The sequence below is a fragment of the Physella acuta genome, unplaced genomic scaffold (genome assembly GCF_028476545.2).
Source record: "Physella acuta isolate Inbredline_101_S28 unplaced genomic scaffold, ASM2847654v3 ptg000760l, whole genome shotgun sequence".
Lineage (NCBI taxonomy): Eukaryota > Metazoa > Mollusca > Gastropoda > Physidae > Physella > Physella acuta.
Genome location: NW_026732278.1, coordinates 165,554 through 188,576, shown reverse-complemented (window position 1 = coordinate 188,576; position 23,023 = coordinate 165,554). Strand labels below are relative to the sequence as shown.

General features: G+C 32.4%; 3 protein-coding genes across 7 annotated transcripts; 1 reads left to right on the top strand and 2 right to left on the bottom strand.

Moving 5' to 3' along the window:
• Nucleotides 1–830: 830 nt before the first annotated feature.
• LOC131950396 (tubulin alpha-1 chain) lies at nt 831–5,565 on the bottom strand. Its single transcript, XM_059312512.1, has 10 exons — nt 5,405–5,565; nt 4,231–4,320; nt 3,860–3,992; nt 3,529–3,721; nt 3,069–3,177; nt 2,757–2,956; nt 2,543–2,654; nt 1,868–2,083; nt 1,447–1,610; nt 831–1,201 (listed from the first exon to the last, which is right to left on the bottom strand). The coding sequence occupies exons 1-10, from the start codon at nt 5,405–5,407 to the stop codon at nt 1,066–1,068; spliced, it is 1,356 nt and encodes a 451-aa protein (XP_059168495.1). The 5' UTR covers nt 5,408–5,565; the 3' UTR covers nt 831–1,065.
• Nucleotides 5,566–6,419: 854 nt separating this feature from the next.
• Nucleotides 6,420–13,201, bottom strand: LOC131950406 (dynein axonemal assembly factor 3). 2 transcript variants are annotated; one of them, XM_059312530.1, is made up of 16 exons: nt 13,016–13,201; nt 12,456–12,497; nt 12,114–12,208; nt 11,845–11,938; nt 11,487–11,580; nt 11,298–11,361; nt 11,104–11,189; nt 10,662–10,755; nt 10,440–10,562; nt 9,544–9,666; nt 8,892–9,018; nt 8,123–8,389; nt 7,846–7,960; nt 7,634–7,708; nt 7,400–7,481; nt 6,420–6,661 (listed from the first exon to the last, which is right to left on the bottom strand). In XM_059312530.1, the coding sequence occupies exons 1-16, from the start codon at nt 13,080–13,082 to the stop codon at nt 6,590–6,592; spliced, it is 1,620 nt and encodes a 539-aa protein (XP_059168513.1). In that variant the 5' UTR covers nt 13,083–13,201; the 3' UTR covers nt 6,420–6,589. The 2 variants fall into 2 exon arrangements, with proteins under 2 accessions (XP_059168513.1, XP_059168514.1); XM_059312531.1 differs by lacking the exons at nt 12,456–12,497; nt 13,016–13,201 and having other exon boundaries at nt 11,845–11,925.
• Nucleotides 13,202–13,419: 218 nt separating this feature from the next.
• LOC131950407 (CWF19-like protein 1) lies at nt 13,420–22,031 on the top strand. 4 transcript variants are annotated; one of them, XM_059312534.1, is made up of 16 exons: nt 13,420–13,475; nt 16,177–16,291; nt 16,392–16,476; nt 16,833–16,908; nt 17,090–17,191; nt 17,340–17,554; nt 17,738–17,856; nt 18,051–18,135; nt 18,330–18,449; nt 18,735–18,879; nt 19,146–19,225; nt 19,428–19,547; nt 19,892–19,981; nt 20,866–20,979; nt 21,065–21,162; nt 21,526–22,030. In XM_059312534.1, exons 2-16 carry the CDS (start codon nt 16,269–16,271, stop codon nt 21,665–21,667), a joined length of 1,614 nt encoding a protein of 537 aa, XP_059168517.1. In that variant the 5' UTR covers nt 13,420–13,475; nt 16,177–16,268; the 3' UTR covers nt 21,668–22,030. The 4 variants fall into 4 exon arrangements, with proteins under 4 accessions (XP_059168517.1, XP_059168516.1, XP_059168519.1 ...); XM_059312533.1 differs by having other exon boundaries at nt 13,430–13,472; nt 16,169–16,291; XM_059312536.1 differs by having other exon boundaries at nt 13,448–13,472; nt 16,178–16,291; nt 21,526–22,031.
• The last annotated feature ends 992 nt before the right edge of the window (nt 22,032–23,023 follow it).

Genomic DNA, 23,023 nt, shown 5'->3' with positions numbered 1-23,023 from the left:
TAAAACATCGATATTTTTTCCAAAATCTTGTCAGAACTCTGTCAACATAGAGTATTTTGATCAATTCCTATTACAATTTATTAAAACCGTTTTCTAAAACGCGAAATAACGGCTAAAACACGTTTTCTGACATTGCTTTTTTATAATGCAAAAAAGTAACGTCACACCATCTGATCCCCCCCCCCCCCCCCATCACACACCGTCACAAAATTACGGACCCCCACCCTACGAGTGTGACATCATTTATGGACGACCCCTTGGTGTAAGCTCCTATATGATGTCAAATAGTGCAATTTGCATCCCACACCCTTACAGTGTGACACAACAGTGAAGAATTAATATCTCAAATCAGTTTATAAGACTCAGTGCTTCAATGCTTGATAGTTGATAGTCTAATTTGAAAAATATGCATTCTGCAAGATTGTTTAGGTGGGTACCCACCACCACCAAAAATAGTTGGGAAAAACAATTTGGAAAGAATTAGCCCCAAAAGTTGACTGTTTTATAGTTTTATTTTCATTATTATGTTCTGTTCTTAATTTGTATAGCTATATCAATTATCATGAGAGCATTTTTTCTTTCAGATTTTTTTTCTCAAGGGGGGGGGGGGGGAATGACACTGGTAAAAGTATATAAAGATGTTCTATACATTTATCACATCAATAATATTAGCCTACCTTGTATTTTTTGTATTGTTAATCTTCAAATGAATGGATAGACCTAAGATCAAAATGTCAATAGTGTTTTTTTTCTTAAACTTTTTATAATAAATCTTTATCACAATTACTACAAAAAATTTAAGTTGTGCAACCTGAACAAAGTTAACACAATTTTAGTTTTAAAATTTGCTTTTATTTGTGCCAAGCTTTTTGACTGTAAACAAAATTTCCATTTTGATTCTATTCAAAACAAAACAACAATGTGGAATGCTAATTAAATGCAAATTTGGTAGGAAAACATTTTTTGGACAGCATAAAAAAAATGTAATTATTTTTAAAAATGTCCTTGGCATAATTGTAGATTTTTGGTCAAAATTGTTTCTTCTAAAACAACATCTTGGTTCCTCTAGTATTCTTCTCCCTCTTCACCTTCTTCAGCCTCAACTGAATCAACACCAACCTCCTCATAGTCTTTTTCTAAGGCAGCCAAATCTTCTCGGGCCTCAGAGAACTCACCCTCTTCCATTCCCTCACCAACATACCTAAAACATTTATGGTAAAAAGGTTAATTAGTAAACATCATGTAGTGCATTTAGAATCAAATTTCTTTAAAATATACTGTATAGTAATTTATTAACATTTTTTATTAAAAAAAAAATTCTGCCCCTAAACTGCAATAAGCTCTCTGGTTGGTAGAGTGATGCATAATTTGTTTTACCCAGAATGAGATTTTCTGCAACACTGCTGAGAAAGTGGTATGATAACATTTCTGTTACATGCAACTCACCAGTGGACAAAAGCCCTCTTAGCATACATGAGGTCAAACTTGTGATCAAGTCTAGCCCAGGCCTCAGCAATGGCAGTTGTGTTGCTAAGCATACATACTGCCCTTTGTACTTTGGCCAAGTCACCACCAGGCACGACTGTTGGAGGTTGGTAGTTAATGCCAACCTAAAGAGTGTTAAAAAAACAAACAAATAATAGTTAATTTTGTTTCATAATACTGATGTGAAATAACCTTAAAACTATAGACTCCTTGTAAATCATTATAAAATCTCAGCTGATCTAGAAATGCTGTTTATCTTATTAAAATTAAAAAACTAAACAGAACTATTTATACAGCTATTACAAAGAAAATTGTTAAAATAAAATTGGATTTCTATGAGAGTGAGGTTAAGACAAATTTATTGTTACTAAATTTTCCAAACCTTGAATCCAGTTGGACACCAGTCCACAAATTGGATAGTGCGCTTTGTTTTGATTGTGGCAATAGCTGCATTGACGTCCTTGGGAACCACATCTCCACGATACAACATGCAGCAGGCCATGTATTTTCCATGTCGAGGATCACACTTCACCATTTGGTTGGCAGGTTCAAAACAAGCATTTGTGATCTCAGCTACTGACAATTGTTCATGATAGGCCTAGAAAACAAAATTCAGAATCATGTAATATCAGTGGTGATAAAAACAACAAACAGTAGTTTTCATACAACACATGTTTGAATTTAATATAATCATATATGAACTTTTTAAAAGGCAAACTTTAAACATTGGTTATTTTTAGATGCCTGTCTTAGTTAAGAAAAGACTAAATAATGTCCTGTTTTAAATGACTAGTTCAGGGGTCTCCAAACTTTTCAATCCGAGGGCCGCATTAACTATCAAATTTCGTTCAGGGGCCAGTTTCTTCCGGGCATGTCTTTGGTTTTTCAGGCCAAAGTTCATTAGCTATCACCAACGATTTTTTCCTTGGACAAAAAGATCTCCGCGGGCCGGATGAGAGGACTTCGCGGGCTGCATCCGGCCTGCGGCCCATAGTTTGGAGACCCCTGGACTAGTTGAATAGATTAGATTAAAGGTCAGCTCATTTAAAAGTATTACCTTCTCAGCAGAAATAACCGGAGCGTAAGTAGCTAGGGGGAAGTGGATACGTGGATATGGCACCAAGTTGGTCTGGAATTCTGTCAAATCCACATTTAGAGCACCATCAAATCTAAAATAAAAATATTACATTCTTTTATAACAATATAATCCTGTTCTTTTACATTTATCACAATTTTATTGAGTGAAACTATAAATAAAACTTGTGAGGTACCTCAGGGAAGCTGTAATGGAGGAGACAATTTGACCAATCAGGCGGTTCAAGTTGGTGTAGGATGGTCGTTCAATGTCAAGGTTTCTACGGCATATGTCATAAATGGCTTCATTGTCCACCATAAATGCACAGTCTGAATGTTCCAATGTGGTGTGAGTTGTCAAAATTGAATTGTAAGGCTCAACAACAGCAGTAGACACCTGTTGAAAGGTTTGGAAAACACCTTATTTTTTTCATTTAGCAAGTTAAAAGGGAAATTACCAAAAATTCAAAGGGAAATAATCAAAACTTCAATTACTATTTTATCATTACCTGTGGAGCTGGGTAAACAGAAAATTCCAGTTTGGATTTTTTCCCATAATCCACTGAGAGACGTTCCATGAGAAGAGAAGTGAAACCTGACCCAGTGCCTCCACCAAAGCTAAAAGGTGCAACATTGTTCTGATTATAGTTTTATGTAACATAGCTGTCATTAAAATTAATATAAAAAGAGTCAACTAAGCTTCTAAAACAATAAATATTTGCTAAGTAATTAGAAGATGTAACAGAAATATAGGCTACTACTGTTTATCTGTAAGAATCGTTTTTCTTTAACTGTAGGGCCTATCTTGAAAAACAGTGTCAAAGACGGAATATAGTCTAATACTGTTTATATGTATAATTCATTTCCCTTTAATTGTATTTTAAAAAACAATATCAAAGAAGGAATATTAGTAGGCTTAATTTTCCAAGAAATACCAGAATAGTGTGAGAGTTATAATAGTGAGCTTACCTGTGAAAAATTAGAAAACCTTGTAAACCAGTGCATTGATCAGCCAGTTTCCTTATCCGATCAAGCACTAGATCAATGAGTTCCTTCCCCACTGTGTAATGACCACGAGCATAGTTATTTGCTGCATCTTCTTTACCAGTTATCAGCTGCTCTGGGTGAAACAGTTGCCTGTATATACCAGTACGTACTTCATCTGCAATGAAATGTAAAATATTTTAGAGTTTTGTTAAGGATTCAGTTATGTAAGTTATATTAAAAAATTTCAAAAACAAATATTTTTAAATAAGAAGTATAAGTATAATTAAATGTGGGGTAATATGCCAAAACGCACCAACAACAGTAGGCTCCAAATCAACAAATATTGCTCTGGGGACATGCTTGCCAGATCCTGTTTCACTGAAGAATGTGTTAAATGAGTCATCTCCACCACCAATTGTTTTGTCTGAAGGCATTTGTCCATCAGGCTATGTTGGTTAAAATAAAATAAAAATGAGAGAATTATATTTTTTAACCTCCCCAATAAATTACATATTACTAACTAGTAATGCTCTGTATTATCCTAATGTCTATCATGCATGCTGTTACTTTTGTAACGTTTATGTAGACCAAGTTGCAACAAATCAAATATATTAAATGTGATTGTGTTCGCCAGTTGTTGTTATTTAAAAGAGAGACGTTTTGTAAAACCACAAGTATAATCACCTGAATTCCATGTTCCAAGCAGTACAGTTCCCAGCAGGCATTGCCCATCTGCACTCCAGCCTGACCGACATGAACAGAGATACACTCACGCTGAAAGGAAAAAAGGGAGGTAATATTTTGAAGTAATCTACAACAATAAAACTGTAAATTGTACTTGTGGTTTAAATCTTTTTAAAGTTATATTTGGAATAATAAAACGTGTTATAAACAATAACTTTTGGTTATCTTCGAAATATTTTTAAATGCTAAATATTTAATATTAGGTAGTTTAATTTATTAAAAGTGTAACATACATGTGTATGCCATTAGTTATGTCCCTTCTTAACGAGTCACGTGACTGTCCGCACTTACCGTCTACGTATTAAAGGCTTTACTTGTGAACTTTAACTTTTAAGGCAGACCGAATATTTCTCAACTAGGGTTAGTTTAATCAAAGGTTTACACGTGAGCAGCATCTAACTTTGTATAGTTTCCGGTCTGAACATTTTGTTCAAGGTTTAATGACTTATTTGGCCAACTAGGCTGCATGTATGCCTTTGCCTCCAAACCGGCATTTCTAGGTTACTGTGACATTTATCACGTTGGAGAGGGGCGGTTGACGCGTGTTGTTCTACCCATATAAAAATGTGGGTGTAATTAACAACGTCTTTACTAGATAGATTATGTTGTTCATCTGATCCATGGTACCCCCCCCCCCCCCCCCAATGCAATGAATGAATTGTGAGGCTATCGCGTGGGTTTTCACAACATGGGAATTAATGTTTTAATCTCTAACTGTAGTGTGTATTAAATACAAAGCTCGTATAAACAGCATGCTGTCGGCTCTCGTTTAAAGCGGCTGTGGAGTGGGGGGGGGGGAGGCTGAGTATGGAGAGGGGGCGCGGTAGGTTTTATACATCTACGTTATTCTTGTAGGTCTGAGTATGACTATTAACAAAATGATTTGAAACATGGCCATTACATGTCCTAGATAGAATCCTATATGCCTGAATCTATAATCGGTATGCTAATGAATGTGATGACTCAGTCGTCTATTGATTTTAGAAAGTGAGTCACACATTGAGTGAGCTGGTATCAATAAACGAAACGCTGAGATCTGCTAGAAGGTTTATTTATGTACAAGCTGGGCTATGGCCAGTATAAGTGAAATACAAGAACTGATATAAGAACTTACCATTTTGTTGTTTTGTTTTAAAACGTGATCAAATGAGAATTAACACGGCTGTTTCAAACTCTCAGTGCGACTTGAGGAGTCTAGGTGAGAGGAAGTGTGTTACGTGATGGTGCGCCGGCTTTTATAGGCTCGCGAGGTGGCGCGGCCCCGGCCACCATTATAATATTACAAATGTCCTGGCAGCCTCCATCGCCATTGGTTGGGGGCTGGCCTCATGCATTAGTCATGAATAGGCTAATGAGTCTGCTGGGGCGAAGGGTGGGGAAACCGGGTCGATATTCCGGCCACAATGTATTATTATAATACAAATAACCTCTTATAGATAGATCTACAGCCAGCGAAAACCAAAAGGGGGAAATAGCTTACGCCACTTGTCAATTTAAAACTTATTTGTGAGCTTGTAGGTGTAGGCAAGTGAAGTACTATAGGCTGCTAGTAGACCCATGCTGAATAGACTAAAACAGAATGATGATGAACCCATATTTTATCAGTTACAATGTTCAAAATACTCAAATAGACTTGGAGGTACTGGCCCTCAGCCAACCCTCGTCATATCTTTTAAGGCTACAAACCAACACAATAGCATGTAGTTGGCCTATTAGAGTGTTGATGTGTGTGTCATGTCTCTTTATATAGCCTATACATACATACATATAATCATACATAGGTCTCTATTGTATAATTGTATATATCCAAATATTCACATTTTAAACAGATTAGTTAGGCCTACATGTTTATGGAGTAAATGCTACACACACTATAATATAGAAGTCGATCTGTAAAGCACCCTTAACTAAATTAATCAAGTATAATTAGCTTGTGAATTAGTTTTTTTGTAGCCTTGCAAATGAGCAATAATGCTAGTGCTAATGACTCATGTGGCTGTTCACTAATTGGGTGTAGGCCTACCACATTTACACTAAATGTTCCCATACCTCAGTGAGGGGGAAATGTGCTTTGTTTTCAGTACAAAAGAACAAAAAGAAAGAACCACCTCATAACAAATATTCAAGTTGGACAGTTTAATAAACCATATTCAAAACATTGTGGTGTACACATCTCTAGCCATGACATTGTACACACACTCATTTATATTGCAATCAAATTGATTAATTTAATGGGTGCTGATGAGTATCATCAAATAAAGTGAGTCACATTGTGAAGTACTCTCTCCATATTTTCCTGTTATGGATTAGCTCCCCTTTCAAAATAAAACTTGATATATGAATCTTGTAAATCATCCCAGGCTTCTAATGGCTGCAGTAAAAAAAAGATAAACATGGAGTGTAAACAATGTGTAGCATTAACAAAAGATCATTAACAAATAACAGCCCATAGTGGAACTAACCTAGGCAGAAAACATACAGGTGAAAAGAAAGGGCTTTCCTTAAGCTCTAGGTCAAACAATGGAAAGGTCAGGTTAAACACACAACACAAACTGGTGGACTTATAAGGAAATGTACACAGGGAGGTAGGAAAAAAATTCTAGTTGAGAAGTAATGGCCATAGTTAGTCCTGGCAGAGAAAACAGTAGGATAGTTTTTACACTAAATAAAAAATTAATATAGCTCATAAAAATTGTAAAAATATAACGCTTAACTTAAACAATAATTTCTTTATTTTCCTAATAACATTCTAATTTAAATGAGAACAGATTATTATTCTAGCCTAAAATGTTAGAATGGCTTTGTACACAAAGTCCATCTATACAATACATGTTATTGAATTAGTACATTAGAAGTTTTGAAGGAACCATCAGATTTTTGTGATCATCCAAAGTCATAGGTCATAGAATCAGATGGACTCTTCTTCGCCTGCTCAATTGACTGTCATGTACTATAATACATGTCTTTATTATCCTCTTTAAATCCACATACATACCCTAACATTAACATTCAACTAACCCTAAATCATCTTACAACATACAATTATCTTTACACCAACATAAACCTATATTAAGTCATGATCTTACATTGAAACCAAAATCCAACATACCTTACATCCAGCAGCCTCTGCCATTTGAGAGATTTTCTTCACAAATTCTTGAACTGTGTTCTTCTTGATATCTAGCATAAACCTTTTTCAAAACATATAATTGCAATTAAAATATCACTTTTAATTATTCTGAATACAATTGCATATCAAATATAGTCAAGAACATTTTAGATTCTAAATATTTAAAACAAAAAATTGAAGAGGATACAAATATTGGATTTAAAATTGACTTACAATGCTGTTTCTAAAATAACAGAACATCTGTCAGCAAAAATATTTGCAAGATCTGGTTTTAAGTGATGAACCATGCTGAAAAAATATTTTTTAAGAATTCAAATGTAAAATAGATTTTATTGTAATTTCCCAGATATTTACATATAATTATACACACTCAAAATGGAGCAATTTTTCCATTAAGATTAAATAATAGAGAAGGAAGTTAGTACCTGTTAGAAAAATATACAACATTGAACAGTTTGTTGTACTTGGCCTTTTTCATTAGCTCTTCAATACCAGCCATCGGTAGGAAAACAACTTCCACATCTTCTAAGGGCATCCATTCTGTTTAATAGTAAATTAGAAACTTAATACATCCAAAACATCCAAAATTTTAACAGTAATTGAAATTATATTTTAAAGTGTAGTTACAATTCATAGAAACAATGTAATTAACAATTGTTCAACCTAAGTAAACATCACTGAACTGTGTTTTATAATTCTTACCGTGATCATCTTTTTCAGTTTCTGAACTTGTAGAGCTTTTGTTGTCATTGCAATTTATTTCTTTTTTATCCAAATTGTCTACATTCTCCTGTGGTTCTTGGTCGTGCTGCAAGCTGTTGGAATCATTTGTGTCTCCAACAGCTTCCTTCTTGTCCATTAATTCCACATCTTTAGCAATATTATTTTTCTCTTTATCCACATCATTTTCCAATTCACTCTGTCCATCTTCTGCAGTTGTTTGCTCCTCTTCATCTTCTTCTGTTATCTCTGTCAATTTTCAAGCCATTTAGTAAGTTCATTTCAATAATGTCATTTGTACAAGCTTATATATATTAAAGTAATTTTCCCATTTCAAATCTATGGGGCAAGTGAAGTGGAGTTCACCTGTTTCTGTGACCTTGGCATATGAAAGGATAGAGTGGTCAGCACTATGCCCAGCTGCCTTTACTTTCCCTAACATGAGTTAGGTACCCATCAGAGCTGGATGGACTCAGGGACGGTCTACTGACTTGAACCCGGATTTGAACTCCAGAGTTATGGGTTAGCAGTCTAGCTCTACCTCTAGGCCACTTCATCCCCAAAAATGTAAAAAAATCATTTCCCCCTAACTTATGAAGGTGGTAGGTTTAATGTTTTCAAAAGCTAAACCTTTCAACTATAATGACATTTTAGCCAATCGAAATTTAATATTTGTTTCAGTAGTTAAAGTACACAAACTTAAACTGTGCAATAACAAGGTAAAGAGAACATGCAGACACTGTTTTCTGACCTTGTAACTTAGGAGCTTCACTGGATTTCTCTGTCTGAGGCTCAGGTTGGGGAAGTTGGTATTTTTGTTTATTTGTGAATTCGTAAAATAGGGAAGTGATATTGAACTCTGACACATCTTCAGCAGTCTGAAATATTTTTTAAATTATATTATTAGTTATTTTATTAATTTTCAATTTATTTTTCATATCATTTAGTTCTATCAATGGATCTCTAATTCTAATTTCTCAGTTTTGAATTATATGCCATTTTGTTGTAGCAGGTTTTATTAATAGGCTAATTGGGGAGACTAATTAATCAGAAATTAATTATTTGTACTTCTTAAGGTTAAATATTTTTTAAAGAAAGCTTATGTGTGTATTATTGATACCTAATATTTGTACTATATCTTTTAAATATATTTTAAAATATCTTTTAAAATTAATTTCACTAGTGACCAGCATGTTATCAAAGGTTTTGTTTTTTAACATTTAAAATAAAGAAATTGTGACAGCTCCAGCCACCAATCAAGAAGTAAACTAATAAAAACGGATTAAAAATGTTTACTACTAATACATGATGCTTTGAAAAAACCATATAAATAAAATATGCAGCTTTTAATTTTATTTATTGTAATGTACTGCAAAATAGATCAGTTAAAATGTTTTGCATACCTTAATGTGATTATTGTTTTGTTTTTTATAAAAGGATTTCTCTTCTGTTTCAACTCCAAATGTTATGTATGGTGAGACTAGCATGTCACCCCAGTAGCCTCTACGTGGAAACCTTTCACCGTCCTGTAATTTTTTAAGTTTTAGAAAATTTATTTTATAGTATTCATAAATTAAAAGTTAGATAGAGAAAGCCATTTTCTTTGGAAACATAAGGTAAATTTTAAAGTCCAGTTAACCAAATTGTATACACTGTAATTAAGTTACTTTAAATTACTTTTGGGATAGTGGCCTTGGCAGAGGCATAGCAAGGTGACACAGAGTGACACCATTAAGAGGGGTGACACCAAGGCAAAAAATTGCAAAATGTACAGAGGAAAAATGCTTTTTGCCAGTTCAATTAATAGTTAATTAAAGTTAAATAGTCTTTAAGTACAAATAGACTATTATTACAAGGGGGAGGGGTGACACCATGACGTAAACAGCGTTAACTTTAGAGAAAAATTGCTACATCCAATTGTATTATTAAAAGACTAAAGATAAACATCGTTACTATTATGTCTGCAGTGATTAAAGTTTATACACATAAATGTACGCGTATGTGTCATATATTTAAATTATAGGCTTATGTTGGCATATATATATATATATATATATATATATATATACACACTTTGTTTCTTGGGGGGGGGGGGGGGGTTGACACCACGAAGTGTCGCACCGGGTGACACCAATGGGCTTTGGATTCCATCGGACTATACTGTTTTCTCTTTATAGTAACTATTTATATGTACATTTGTATTGTTACGGTAAAGGGTTGAAATAAAACAACCACTGACTTACGGACACTTCTGCCACTACACCTGCTTCCAAATGCTTTCTTTGATAAAAGTACTTACAAGTTTAAAAACCATGGCTGAGGCTAAAGTTCTGTTTGGTACATCATAAGTTCCTTCTCTTATTTTAAATGCCACACCAGTGTCTCTCCAGTCTTTGTATTGTCTGATGTAAACTATTGAACCCTAATTAAGTGAAAAGTATGTAAATGTAGCAGAAATGTAGACTTTTAAAATATAAAGATATTTAATCTACGAACTTCATTATGAATTAGATATTTTTACCCCTCTCTCAATGAGTTCCATATTGTAGTCCCAGTCAAAAACATTTAATCGGCTGTCATATCTGACTCCTAGAAGTTGGCGGAGTCTTAAATCCCTGTAAAAATTATCAAATAATCATAATATGTAAAATATTTATTCTAGGTGAATGTACAGATACAAAATCTTAGAGATAATCACAGGATAAAAACCAAGGTAGCTCTTTCAAATTATTACTATCCTAAATTGGAATTACCAGGAATATTTTTTCTTAGAATAAACTAACAAGACACAAATTACTAATAATAATTTAAGCAATCAAGTGATTAATTGCAATTCCCAGCCTTTTGCCTTTTAATATACCTTTGTAGTACATTAACATCTAAAAAGGTTTCTGCGTTTATTATTTCATAATACAATTTTTTTTATATCTTATAAAAATATTTATATTAGAAAAAAAACTTACCAGCACTTACTAATTTCAAAAGGATATTTCTTTTCTTTGTTTCGCCAAAACTTTAGGATTCCCTCCAAATAATCTCTTTCTTTATACTACAAAAATTGTTAAATATATTTTAAATAACATATTAACTGTTTTAGTTAGTAGCTGTAAAAATGCAAAAAGAACAACTTCATAAATATTTCCAGATAGAATCTTACCTTTAATTGTGTTAAGTTAATGAAGGCAAGTTTTTTTGCCATGTATTCAAAATCTGTTACCATTCTGAAAAACAAAATTTATTGAGCTTGTTATTACTGATGTTCTTATTTGAGTCGCTGCTATTTCTACATCTATAATCAAATAAAGTCAAAAATGCAAAAATTACAAGTAAAATAGTAACAGCTTACAAAATTAACTCATGTGCCATCTTCTCAATATACTGACTAGTTTGTCGACGAACAAGGGTATTTCCATAAACTTCTAAGAATAGTTCTGTCTTTTCTGAAATAGTTACACACTTTATTAATCACTAAGTTCTACTCATTCTAAATATATTTTTCGCACTTTACCAAGTTATACATTACTTGAAAAAAAGTGATAAATTATGATATTTTTATATGTAATGATTCTTAAAAATAGTCACGTTTTAAAATTTAAGTCTACTTTAGCTTGGAAAACACAGGGAACAAATTCTTACACACAAAACTATTACAATGAAACAATGTCCATTTTTTTAGTATATAATATATAAACAGATTTTGTTACCCTGTAATCCATAATTTTGTTGATTTTCAAGAAATATCATCAATAATAAGATGTCCCTTGCATAAAGTTCCAAAGATGGCTCTAAAATATAAAACTAAAAAGAATAAAAAGTTTTAAAACTATGATTCTTTTAAAATTGAATTTTAGTTTCATTGGTAATTGGTTGAATAATTGTACTGGCTAAAAATTCACCTTGATAAAATGTAAATGGATTTTACAAAACTGATAACTAAATAAACAAACAGTACAGGTAAAAGAAAAATACTTACCCTGAGTTTTCTATTGGAATGCCTGTATCTCCTAGCTACTGTTTTTAATATGTGACGAACATCTCCAGCTCCAACAAGAAGAATATTAAGCTCTTCTAAAGAAGTTAACATTTAAAGTAAGAAAAAGCTTTCTACATTACTTTTAACTTACAATATTATATATATATATATATATATATATATATATATATATATATATATATATATATATATATATATATATATATATATATATATATATATATATATATATATATATATATATATATATATTCATTATATTTTGCTGACTAACTTCAAAAGAGAGAAAAAAAAATTTAAAAGGTGAAGAAATTAAAATACCTGGCATAGCACATGATAATTTTTTGCACATTTCTTGAAAACCTGGAAAATACAAAATTCAGAATAAAAGAATGAGATATAGATCTAGATGATGATCATTGGACGATGTGGTTAAATAGTAGAGCAATTGACTGCTAATCTGAAAGTCTAAAGTTCGAATCCTGGGCTTAAGTTTGAACCATAACCATGCCACTGTGAATCCACCCTGCTTTGATGGGTACCTGCTTCACGTTTCTTTACACTAGGGAAAGTATAGGTGGCTGGGGATAGTGTTGAGGTCAGTGAAACAGGTGAACTCTACTCACCTGCCCCATGACCATAAGGTTCAAAAAGGTACTTTACTTACTAGTTTAACTAGAGATGATGGTCACTAAAAAAATTAAATTATAGGCCTAAATCTCATAGTAGCAGTGGTGATGTCTAGTACAAGTAGCAATAGTTGCAATAAGTAGAGCAGTACTAGATCTATATCTAGTTTTAGATTTAGTTAAAGGCTAATGTTACTTTACTTTAAAAGTAAAATAAAAGTTTAAAAGTGGTTTTTAGGAGTCTAGGCATACCAGTTTCTTGCAAATCTAATGCCGGACTAAAACCCCACCAGGCGATGCTGCCGTATGAATTAGTCATTTTGTGAATATAGACGGTCAGTCACTAATTTAGGACTATGTTTCTACAAAAACGTGTTGGTACACTTCAAACCAACGGAATTCTACGGAATGTCACTGTACAACCATTTATAAACATAGAAGTTCTGCATCAAATATCTTGGATACTAGATCTACTAGATCTAGATGTAATAATTTTAAAACACGACAAATTCAAAATTTACTCTTATTAATGTAATAGAATTCTAGATATATATATATATATATGGACTCTGGCTGCAATATTATAATGAATATAATATTATTTTAAAGTATTTTAATAGACTATTAAATATTTATTTGGCATTTTGACCTATGACCTTTAAATGCAGTATTAAAAATATGTCTGCGCCCATGTCTCTTCAGAAACTGAGTAAAATTAATTTAAATACATTAGAATTATAATAATTAATAATTAGATCTATATTTTTTTGAAAATTATGAATGAAACTTTACTTTAGATCTAGATCTACATCTATATTAGATCTAGATTCTAAATAGTAAGTAGAGTCTAGTAAGTTTAAAGTTTAAAGTAGGTTGGCCTAATAAATAAGTAATTTAGATAATTGGTAAATTAAATTGGTAATCTATCGTTTTAGGTACGTAAAATCGCCCGCGACTAGTAATGTGAAAAACAGGTGACTCCTTACATTTTAATAATTATTTCACATTTTGAGGAGGATTTTTGTTTTGAAAAATACAAAAATGTTTCCTTGTTTCATTTATGTACCTGTTTCTAAACAATTGAATTAAAACTTTTCAGTAATAAATGAACACCAGCGATGTTTCCAACAGATGCAACCATGCTCATTTACTATAGCAGCCATCTTGTTAAAGTTTTATTTTTATAGACTTATAGCGCAAGATTCAGGCGGAAGTCACTTTATTTTACAAATGGCTGCTGTTTATATAGCAAATCTTGCTTGCAGACACTGCTGTTTAAAGTTAATTTCGGGCCTATATTGATATATTTAGCCATTGATTTAGGTTTATTATTCATTTATCTATAATATTTGACACAAACATATCACAATATACTTCTATTACAGCCTTGACAATGAGGTAACGTTTTCGTACATTAATAGCCGCGGGCGATTTTACGTACCCAAAACGATAGATTACCAAATAATTATATAATGACTAATTATTAGCCCCCCCCCCCCCCTAGATCTATATATATAATATAATATATACTTAAATACTTAACTAATTTTTTTTAAAAAAAGTAATCCTTTTGGAGTTTTAGGTACGTAAAATCGCCCGCGACTAGAACTAGTAATGTGAAAAACAGGTGACTCCTTAAATTTCAATAATTATTTCACATTTTGAGGAGGATTTATTATGTTTTGAAAAATACAAAAATGTTTCCTTGTTTCATTTGACAATATTTGTACCTGGTTTTAATTAAACAATTGAATTAAATAAATGAAGACTAGCAATGTTTCCAACAGATGCAACCATGCTCATTTACTAAATAATTTACTAGATCTATAGCAGCCATCTTGTTTAAGTTCTTTTTTTGTAAACTTATAGCGCGAGATTCAGGGGAAGGCAACTCTATTTTACAAACGGCTGCTATTTACATAGGAAATCTTGCTCGCAAACACTGCTGTTTAAAGTTAACGAGCCGACCCGCGGCATATTATACGGCGCTATTTAGTTGTTTTATTTTCTACTTTTCAGTAATTCATGAAAATATTTGCTTTAAAACACTATCAGTAGGTTGTTAAGGACGAAACTATCCCCACCCTCCTTTCCCCCAACCCCTACCCTACACCCCCCCCCCCCCCCGTGAAAGCAGCCTTCTCTTAGTTATCTCCCCTAAGTTTAAAATTGTTTCAAACTAAATTATCTGCCCCTAATAGCCGTCACTAAACCCGTCTCTACGATTGTAAACATTTAGCGTGAACCAAAGCTCACCAGACCTTGTAGGGGCGGGGAGGTAGGAGCGCGCTTACAGCTTGTTTTCTTGTTTTCTAGCGTCTCAAGAAGAGAATTATATATATAGATTTCTGGTCTATATTGAAATATTTAGCCATTGATTTAGGTTTATTATTCATTTATCTATAACATTTGACACAAATATATCACAATATACTTCTATTAAAGCCTTGACAATGAGGTAACTTTTTCGTACATTACTAGCCGCGGCCAATTTTACGTACCTAAAACGATAGATAACAAAAAAAAATAGGCCTACATCATACCAGTAGTACATATTACATACTGATAGACTCAGACAGACTGATCGTTGATAGTTGATAGACATAGTAATGATTATGAATTATGATAGTATTCAATAGTATAGTATTACTAGTACTCATTGAAAATAAGCCAAGCCTAAATTTTTAAAAAAATAGGCCTATCGAAAATAATATAATATTAAATTAGCCTATAATATTTATATATAGGCCTAGACCTAGATTCTAGGTGCCCTAATGTGTTACTAATTACTAATTACGCCTATGGCCTATAGTTTTAAGTAAAGTAAGTAAAGTTCCCTTTCAAACCTGACGGTCTATGGGGCAAATGAAGTAGATTTCGACATATGAAGGGATAGTGTGGACTCAGGGATGTTCTACTGACTTGAACCCGGATTCGAACTCAAAATGTAAGGGTTAGCAGTCCAGCTCTCTACTGCTAGGTTGCAAGCCCCTAAGTTAAGCCAAAGCCAAGGATTATTCCTTATTTAGTATTTAGAGTTGACTATCATTTCAATAATTTCATGCAATATAGACTAGTTGAATTTAGTGAATAAAAGACGGGAAAAAAAAATGAAAGTTTCAAAGTAACCATTTCATGAATATTGTCAAAAAATCAAAATTATGAATTTAAAATGACCCCCAAACAGAAGTAATCTTCTGATGGAATCAAACACGCAGTATCTTGGTCGACAGCCATGCATTGTTCCATATAATTTCATACCTCACACATCATTTTAAACATGTAACTGTTGCCATTGGGAATAGCCTTAATCTGACTATTTCCAATCGAATGGTAGACATTTAGAAAAAAAAATTCTCATTTTTATGATTATATTAAACATATGATCTATTATTTTTCTCTAAGGTAGATAAGAAAGCAAGACTACTAAGCAATAAGTTAATTACACCGTTCAGTCATACGGTTACCTTGAGTTTAAATTGCTGCTTAACATCTCATTTACAAAATGGCAGCTAAGCCTTTGAAAATGTAAGTGGGGCTTTTTTAAATGTATGTTATTATCTTAGTATTATAATTTCTAAAAATTCTAATCTTTTTTTTTTTAATTAATTTTGTTTTTTCCTTTCAGACTTGTAGCAGGAGATGTTGAAGGAAATTTTTCTCAGCTTTTTAAAAGAGTTCAGGCCATCCAAAAAAAGAGTGGAAATTTTGATGTAAGTTTATACAGAATGTTGCTAATTAAATAAGATTTACATTATTTCATAATTATTACCATAGAATAATTATTATTTAATCAACTTTAGCCTTACAATAGACTAAGAAAATGTCTTTGTAACTAATCTATTCTTCACCATTAAGCATACATCGTTTTAAAAATAGTTTTTAAATACTTTGTCATTTGAATTTGCAATTTCTTCTCAATCATTTAGATTTACTATTTTTAATTAAATTGATTTTTAACTGCTCTCTGAGTAAATGATCTCAAGATTTTACCGAATTTATAGGCTTTTTAATATTACAGAAAGTTTTCTTTAATGTTTTTTTTAAATATTTATTTATCATTTTTCAGCTTCTTTTATGTGTTGGTGACTTCTTTGGGTCAGATTTGTCAACATGGGAACCATACAAGACAAAACAACTTAAAGGTTTTATTGTAATACTAATAAACATTTAAAATACACTGTAAACTGTTTTACTTTAAAAAAAAATTTAATTAATTTCGAGTTTTCACATTTTAGACGCTGATTTAATTAATAATTTTTAGTTATGATGTCATCACTTATGTCCTTCTAGTTCATCTGTAAACACCACTTGTTTTATTTTTAGTTCCATTGTCCACATTAATTTTGGGGCCAACTAAACCAGAGCTTGCCATTTACTATGATGATGAAAAAGGAGCTGAACTTTGTGAGGGAGTTACGTACCTTGGTGAGAATTATATATATTTAATAATCCTTACATTTAAGGGTTTTTTTTTACTTACATTATTAAAGTTATTTATCTAAAGCTATACATCCTCATATACATTTTTAGGGCTAGTTAGTAGTATGTTGAAATATTTGATTTAATTTCTAAGGAAAGCAAGGAAGGTTCACTGGATCATCAGGTCTTCAGTTGGCCTACCTCAGTGGGCTAGAGAGTTCATCAGATAAGGGAGACAACTGCACATTTACAGCAGAAGAAGCAAAATCTTTAGTAGCACCTATCATGGCTGATACCAACTTTAAAGGCATTGACATTTTTATAACTTCACAGTGGCCTAAAGATGTTGAAAAATATGGTTCTACTCTAGTAAGTTATTATTAGCAAATATAGAGATTTAGCAATTTTTAAGCTCTATCTCATAATTGGCCATCATAAAGTTACATATAAAATTGATGTACAGTTTTTGATTAACTGGAACATTTACAAGCTATCATTTCTAATGATAATACAAATGAAAGACCTGATGTTTCTCTTTGTAAAACTTTTTAGAGCCACCATGAGAAAAAATACCCAGCCTCACCTTGTATATCTGAGGTAGCCCGGGTACTTCGCCCTCGCTATCACTTTGCAGGACTAGAAGACATATTTTATGAGAGACAGCCTTACAGGTATGGTTATGTTTTTATTTGGTATCCATTGTTTTGGAAACATTAAGCTTAAAATTGGTGGTTACATTTTTGCTGTAAAAATGCAAGACTTCTTTTGATAGATTACAATATTTTAACAGGTAAAATTTCCTTAATGAAAAATTAATTATAAAGAAATAAATGAAGAAGTGATGATGTAATCTTTCTCCATGCAGAAACCACCACATCCTGTTAGATGCTACAAGACACACTACAAGGTTTATTAGCTTGGCCAGTGTTGCTAACAAAGATAAACAAAAGGTCAGGTTAGGGTCAATACAAAAAAAAAAAAATTTAACTCACAGTTGCTGATGTATTTCAGAAATCTTGACTTTTAAATTCTTAAGTGGAAACTACATTTTAGTTCACATTTTATAACTAAATAGAGTTCTAATATTTATTTGTTAAAGAAAAATGTATTGTTTTGATTACTGTTAATTTTATTTTTATTTCAGTACTTATATGCCTTCACAATAGTTCCTTTATCAAAACTTGACCCAGCAGAGCTAATCAAACAGCCAGAAGATGTCACTGAGTGCCCATACACAGCAAATAATGTCTTAAACTCTAAACAGGTTTGTATTATTTTAAGGACAAATATGTAGGCTAACTAAAAATTTGAGTAAAATTGGACTTCATTTTGATGCTAAACAAATTGTGAGTTGAGATTGAAAGCTCATCATGAAATGTATTTTTTTATATTTTATTTGTGTTCAGACTGTGTGCATATAAAATGTTTTTACTGTTTTTTCTAAATATATGATATATAATAGTTTCAAGTATGTCAAAATTTGATATATTTTTTATTTAATTTTGTTTTGTTCCTCGTTTTCTGAATGCATTTTTTGTTAATATTAAAGGAAGAGAAAGGTCAACAGTTTTTCTATGATATGAATGCAAAACCAGATCAAAAAGGCAAAAGGAGAGGCAATGAAAGAGGTGGAAGAGATGGTGAAAATGAGAGACGTTACAAGAATGATGATGAAAAGAGACCACGAAAAACATGTATGCAATATTTTCAAAGTTTTTATTTAATCAACATTTTACAAAATAATAATCTCATAATATTGAAATGATTAAGATAGTCTTTTTTAAACATATTTACCAATTTCACCAAAAAGATATTAAATTCAATTTTTAATGCAAGTGTAAACAAAAAAATAATTCTGTTACTATTGTAAATTTATTTAAAACTTTGATTAAAATGTCGTCATATATCTTCTTTATACACCACATGAATATTGTTTTAAAAAGTGCTTCCATATTCCTAGATGAGCCAGCTGGTGCCTGTTGGTTTTGTTTAGGTAGTCCAGAAGTTGAAAAACATTTAGTTGTCAGCGTTGGTGATAAGGTGCGTTTTTTTAAAGTTACACATTGGGAACGTCTACCTTTTAGAGTTTTATTCCATGTTACATTTTTTAATTCTAATTCTACCAACTTAAAATAGTTTGCTGTTACTTTTGTTGAGATAATTTCTGAGTGATACTCTTCTCTTACTAAATTAAAGTTCTGTTTAAGATGTTAATTTAAAGATGAATCTTGTTTCCCTCCAGGCCTATTTAGCATTAGCTAAAGGTGGTTTAGTTCCAGACCATGTTTTGATCCTGCCAGTCCACCATCACCAATCCCTTGTTTCAAGTCCTGATGATGTCATAGAGCAAATAGACAAATATCTTTTTTGTGGTTTACCATCACAGTTTGTTATTATTATTAATATATTTTTACTCTACACTCTTTGAAAACACTTCAAGATATAGGTTAAAAAGTGTTCGATCTACATTTTGATCAAAGATTGAATTGTCTCAAAAACCAGTTACTCCACCCCTTAAGTGCATGATGTCATTTATGGTAGATCTCAAGTCCTAACCTTTCATACACATTTTGAATAACCTTTGTTGAAACATTATGGATCATATTTATTTTTAAAATATTCAAAATGGCTGTGCTTAATTTGATGTTTACATTCAATCATCTACTTATTTGGTTAAAAAATGACCTTGACCTAACCCTCACATACAAGGCATGTCTTCGTAAAATGTTTAAATCACAAGGCAAGAGTTGTGTTTTCTTTGAGAGAAACTTTAGAACGCAGCATTTACAAATTCAGGTAATTCATGGTTGGATTTTGGTGCCTTTCTTTGTTGGGTTTATTTTGATCAAGTTTGATTGTCTTATATTTTAAGATAAACAATGTGTTGTAGTCATTGGTGTGTTGTTTCAAAAACACATTTAAATGTGAACAAGAAGTAACTGTATATTTGATTCTATAAAGGGATTGACTGAAATGATAAGTATTTAAAGCACACTCTGTACATGTGTCTGTCTTTTAACAGTTTTACCTGAATCAAATTGAGGTCACCTAATGTCTAACATTTAAGCACCCAAGAATTTGTGATGGATTAAATATTAAATTAAATTATTAATAAAAAATGATTCCAAACAAATTTCAACAGTTTTATCAAACTTTAAAAAAAAAGATAGCTAATTACTAAATTAGGTCACTTAGGGCCAGCATAGTTGGTTTGTTTGGCATACAGCTGCTAACCCAAAAGTCTCGGATGTGGATGCTGTGCTTGAGTCCATAAGCTGTTGCTGAGTCCAATCAGCTCTGATAGATACCTAACTAAAGTTGGGGAAAGTAAAGGCAGCTGGACATAGTACTGACTTCACTATCCCAACATATGCAGAGGTCACTGAAACAGATGAAATCTACATCACCTGTCCCATGGAGGGTCAGGTTTTGAAAGAATTGATTCACTTATGTCTGCTCAGTGTTTTTTTCAGACTTTTTTCTCCGGGTGAGGGGTAACTTTTCTGAGGGGGGTAAAAATATATTTTCTTTGTAAACTATTTCATTCTGTGTCTGTTCTTTGTTGAAATACATAATGTACTACATACAATACTTTGTGTAGTAGCCGTTTGGTATCACTGTAACAAGAATTATCTTTTTTTAAGTCCTAAATAAATAATTTTTGTACAATACTATCTCAGGCAGTTCCTTTTCCCCAAGACTGTATAGTGGATGTCAAGGACACATTTATGGCTTGTGCTGAAGCTGAGGCCATTGAACTTGTGGAGATACCAAAACATTCCGATCTCAAACAAGTAAGTTGTAAACCACCACAATCTCGTTGATTGTTTCAGTCTATATGTCATATTTAAAAATACCTTTCTTACCATTTAACTTCAGATTTTGCCTGATGGGGTGCCCTACTTTTATGTGGAGCTTCCTAGTGGAGAGCGGTGTTTGCACAGAATCTCAAAGCAATTCCCACTGCAATTTGGGAGGTAGGCTTTAGTCATATAGTTTAGAAATATTGGAAATTACATTCAGTTTGGGAGGGAGGCTTCTGTTATATATTTTAGAAATTACACCCAGTTTGGGAGTTAGGAACAAAAGGCACCTTTTATAGTCTCTATAAAAATGTGTTATTGCTCTGATGATGCTAACACTGGGCCAACCAGGAACACATTAGGTTCAGGTGTTTTGATTTTTTTTCACATCCCTAAAGAACTTGGGTTTTTATGTATCTGTATATCATTATACCAAGAGATGTAATAATAGAAACATAGTTGCTCACCATTTTATTTATTATTGTAGCCATAAATAAATAAACCAGCTTTAAAGATTGACAGTGATTTCCCCTATAGAGAAGCTGTGTGTGAGCCAGCCATATTGAACATGCCAGAGCGAGTGGACTGGAGAAATTGTAAACTAGAGAAAGATGAAGAGACAGAACTGGCTGGCAAATTTAAAACAGACTTCAGGCCTTTTGACTTCAACTTCTCTTAACAACCTGAGCATTTAACAGCCTGTAGATTTAACAGCTTGCAGATTTAGCAGCAGAACTTTGATTCATGTCAATACAATCAATGGTTTTAAAATGTGTTCATATTTTGTCTTTGTCTGGATTCAGTTCTAACTGTAGGAAGGGCATATCATTTAAAATAAACTAATTAGAATTAGTTATGAATTTTAGAAGACATGAATATTTATATAGTAGCACAAGCATTCAATTAATGAACTACCAGTAAAACTGCTTCAAAAACTACATCATTGACATGTTGTTAGGATACTTCCCTTGTTACAATAGTTACATGTTAGACATTTGTTTTCATTCAACTGTAAGTTCTGTAAGTCTGGTATTTTTATGTTATTTTAAAAAGATTATCATTTAAATTAAAAACTTTTTTTTTCATTTTGTCATTTATTGTATTAAATGTAAACGAATACTAGTCATGATGGCTCTACCAGATGCAGGTTGTTATATGACATTAATGCCATGATTGTCCCACCTTGTCATCTCATGACTTCCCCCACCCAGTGATGTCAAGAAACTTATCTACATCATGGTGTCAGTGTCATGATATCTCTACAGCAAGATATCATGAGACCCACACATCTCATGACACACCGCATGACATCCCATGCCCTGAAGGCCCTGACTTGAAAACAAACTCCCCACCAATAGGCTGAAGGGAATATTTTATTACAGCAGCGTTTGGAGAGAAAAAAGGAAGTGTGTTGCCATTAAATTGATGAGGTATTTTAGTCGTCCTTGACCATAACCGTCTTTTGTTAGACGTCCGTCGCCATAGAGACGACCTTGATGTCGCCACAACACCTTTGTGTAACGCGAGAATTAAGGAAGCGATTCATCAGATGAAATATTAATTTCATTTAATTTTCTTCCTTATTTAACTTATATCAACGTTAATTACACTCAATTCCTTTTTTACTTTCTCGTATATACGAAGTATAGAGAAAGTCTTGTAATCGTGCACAAAAATAACATGAAATTTTGACTGTTTTCACCGTTTTACACCTCAGTCCTTCATCACATCCGGAGTATAGAGGACTTATTTTAATCAAGCAAAAATTATAAATACATAAACATTTTGGCGTTTTATGCGTTATCGAGTCGGAAAAACTGGACTTTGCAATTCTGTCCGTATGTCTGTGTGTGTGTCTGTGTGTAAACACGATAACTTGAGTACCGTTACAACCAGCTTGATGAAATTTCATATATAAGTATTTTATCAAAATCGTAGATCCGTATCAACTTTTGAGCGATTTCCGATAAACGGAAGTGGTACTTTTTGTACTTTAAATTTTTCAAAAGCCTATAACTTGAGTACTATTTCAGAT

Excerpts from the sequence above, each read along its gene's own strand:
- LOC131950396 (XM_059312512.1), bottom strand. Across the intron at positions 2,655-2,756 it reads TCCATTACAGCTTCCCTGAG|ATTTGATGGTGCTCTAAATG; the intron begins GTACCTCACAAG and ends TTTTTATTTTAG. Across the intron at positions 1,611-1,867 it reads GGTGTCCAACTGGATTCAAG|GTTGGCATTAACTACCAACC; the intron begins GTTTGGAAAATT and ends AACACTCTTTAG.
- LOC131950406 (XM_059312530.1), bottom strand. The coding sequence starts at position 13,082 with ATGACTAATTCATACGGCAGCATCGCCTGGTGGGGTTTTAGTCCGGCA. Across the intron at positions 11,190-11,297 it reads TTAACTTAACACAATTAAAG|TATAAAGAAAGAGATTATTT; the intron begins GTAAGATTCTAT and ends CAATTTTTGTAG. Across the intron at positions 7,961-8,122 it reads AACTGAAAAAGATGATCACG|AATGGATGCCCTTAGAAGAT; the intron begins GTAAGAATTATA and ends ACTATTAAACAG.
- LOC131950407 (XM_059312536.1), top strand. The coding sequence starts at position 16,269 with ATGGCAGCTAAGCCTTTGAAAAT. Across the intron at positions 17,857-18,050 it reads TATGAGAGACAGCCTTACAG|AAACCACCACATCCTGTTAG; the intron begins GTATGGTTATGT and ends TTCTCCATGCAG. Across the intron at positions 19,226-19,427 it reads TTGTCAGCGTTGGTGATAAG|GCCTATTTAGCATTAGCTAA; the intron begins GTGCGTTTTTTT and ends GTTTCCCTCCAG.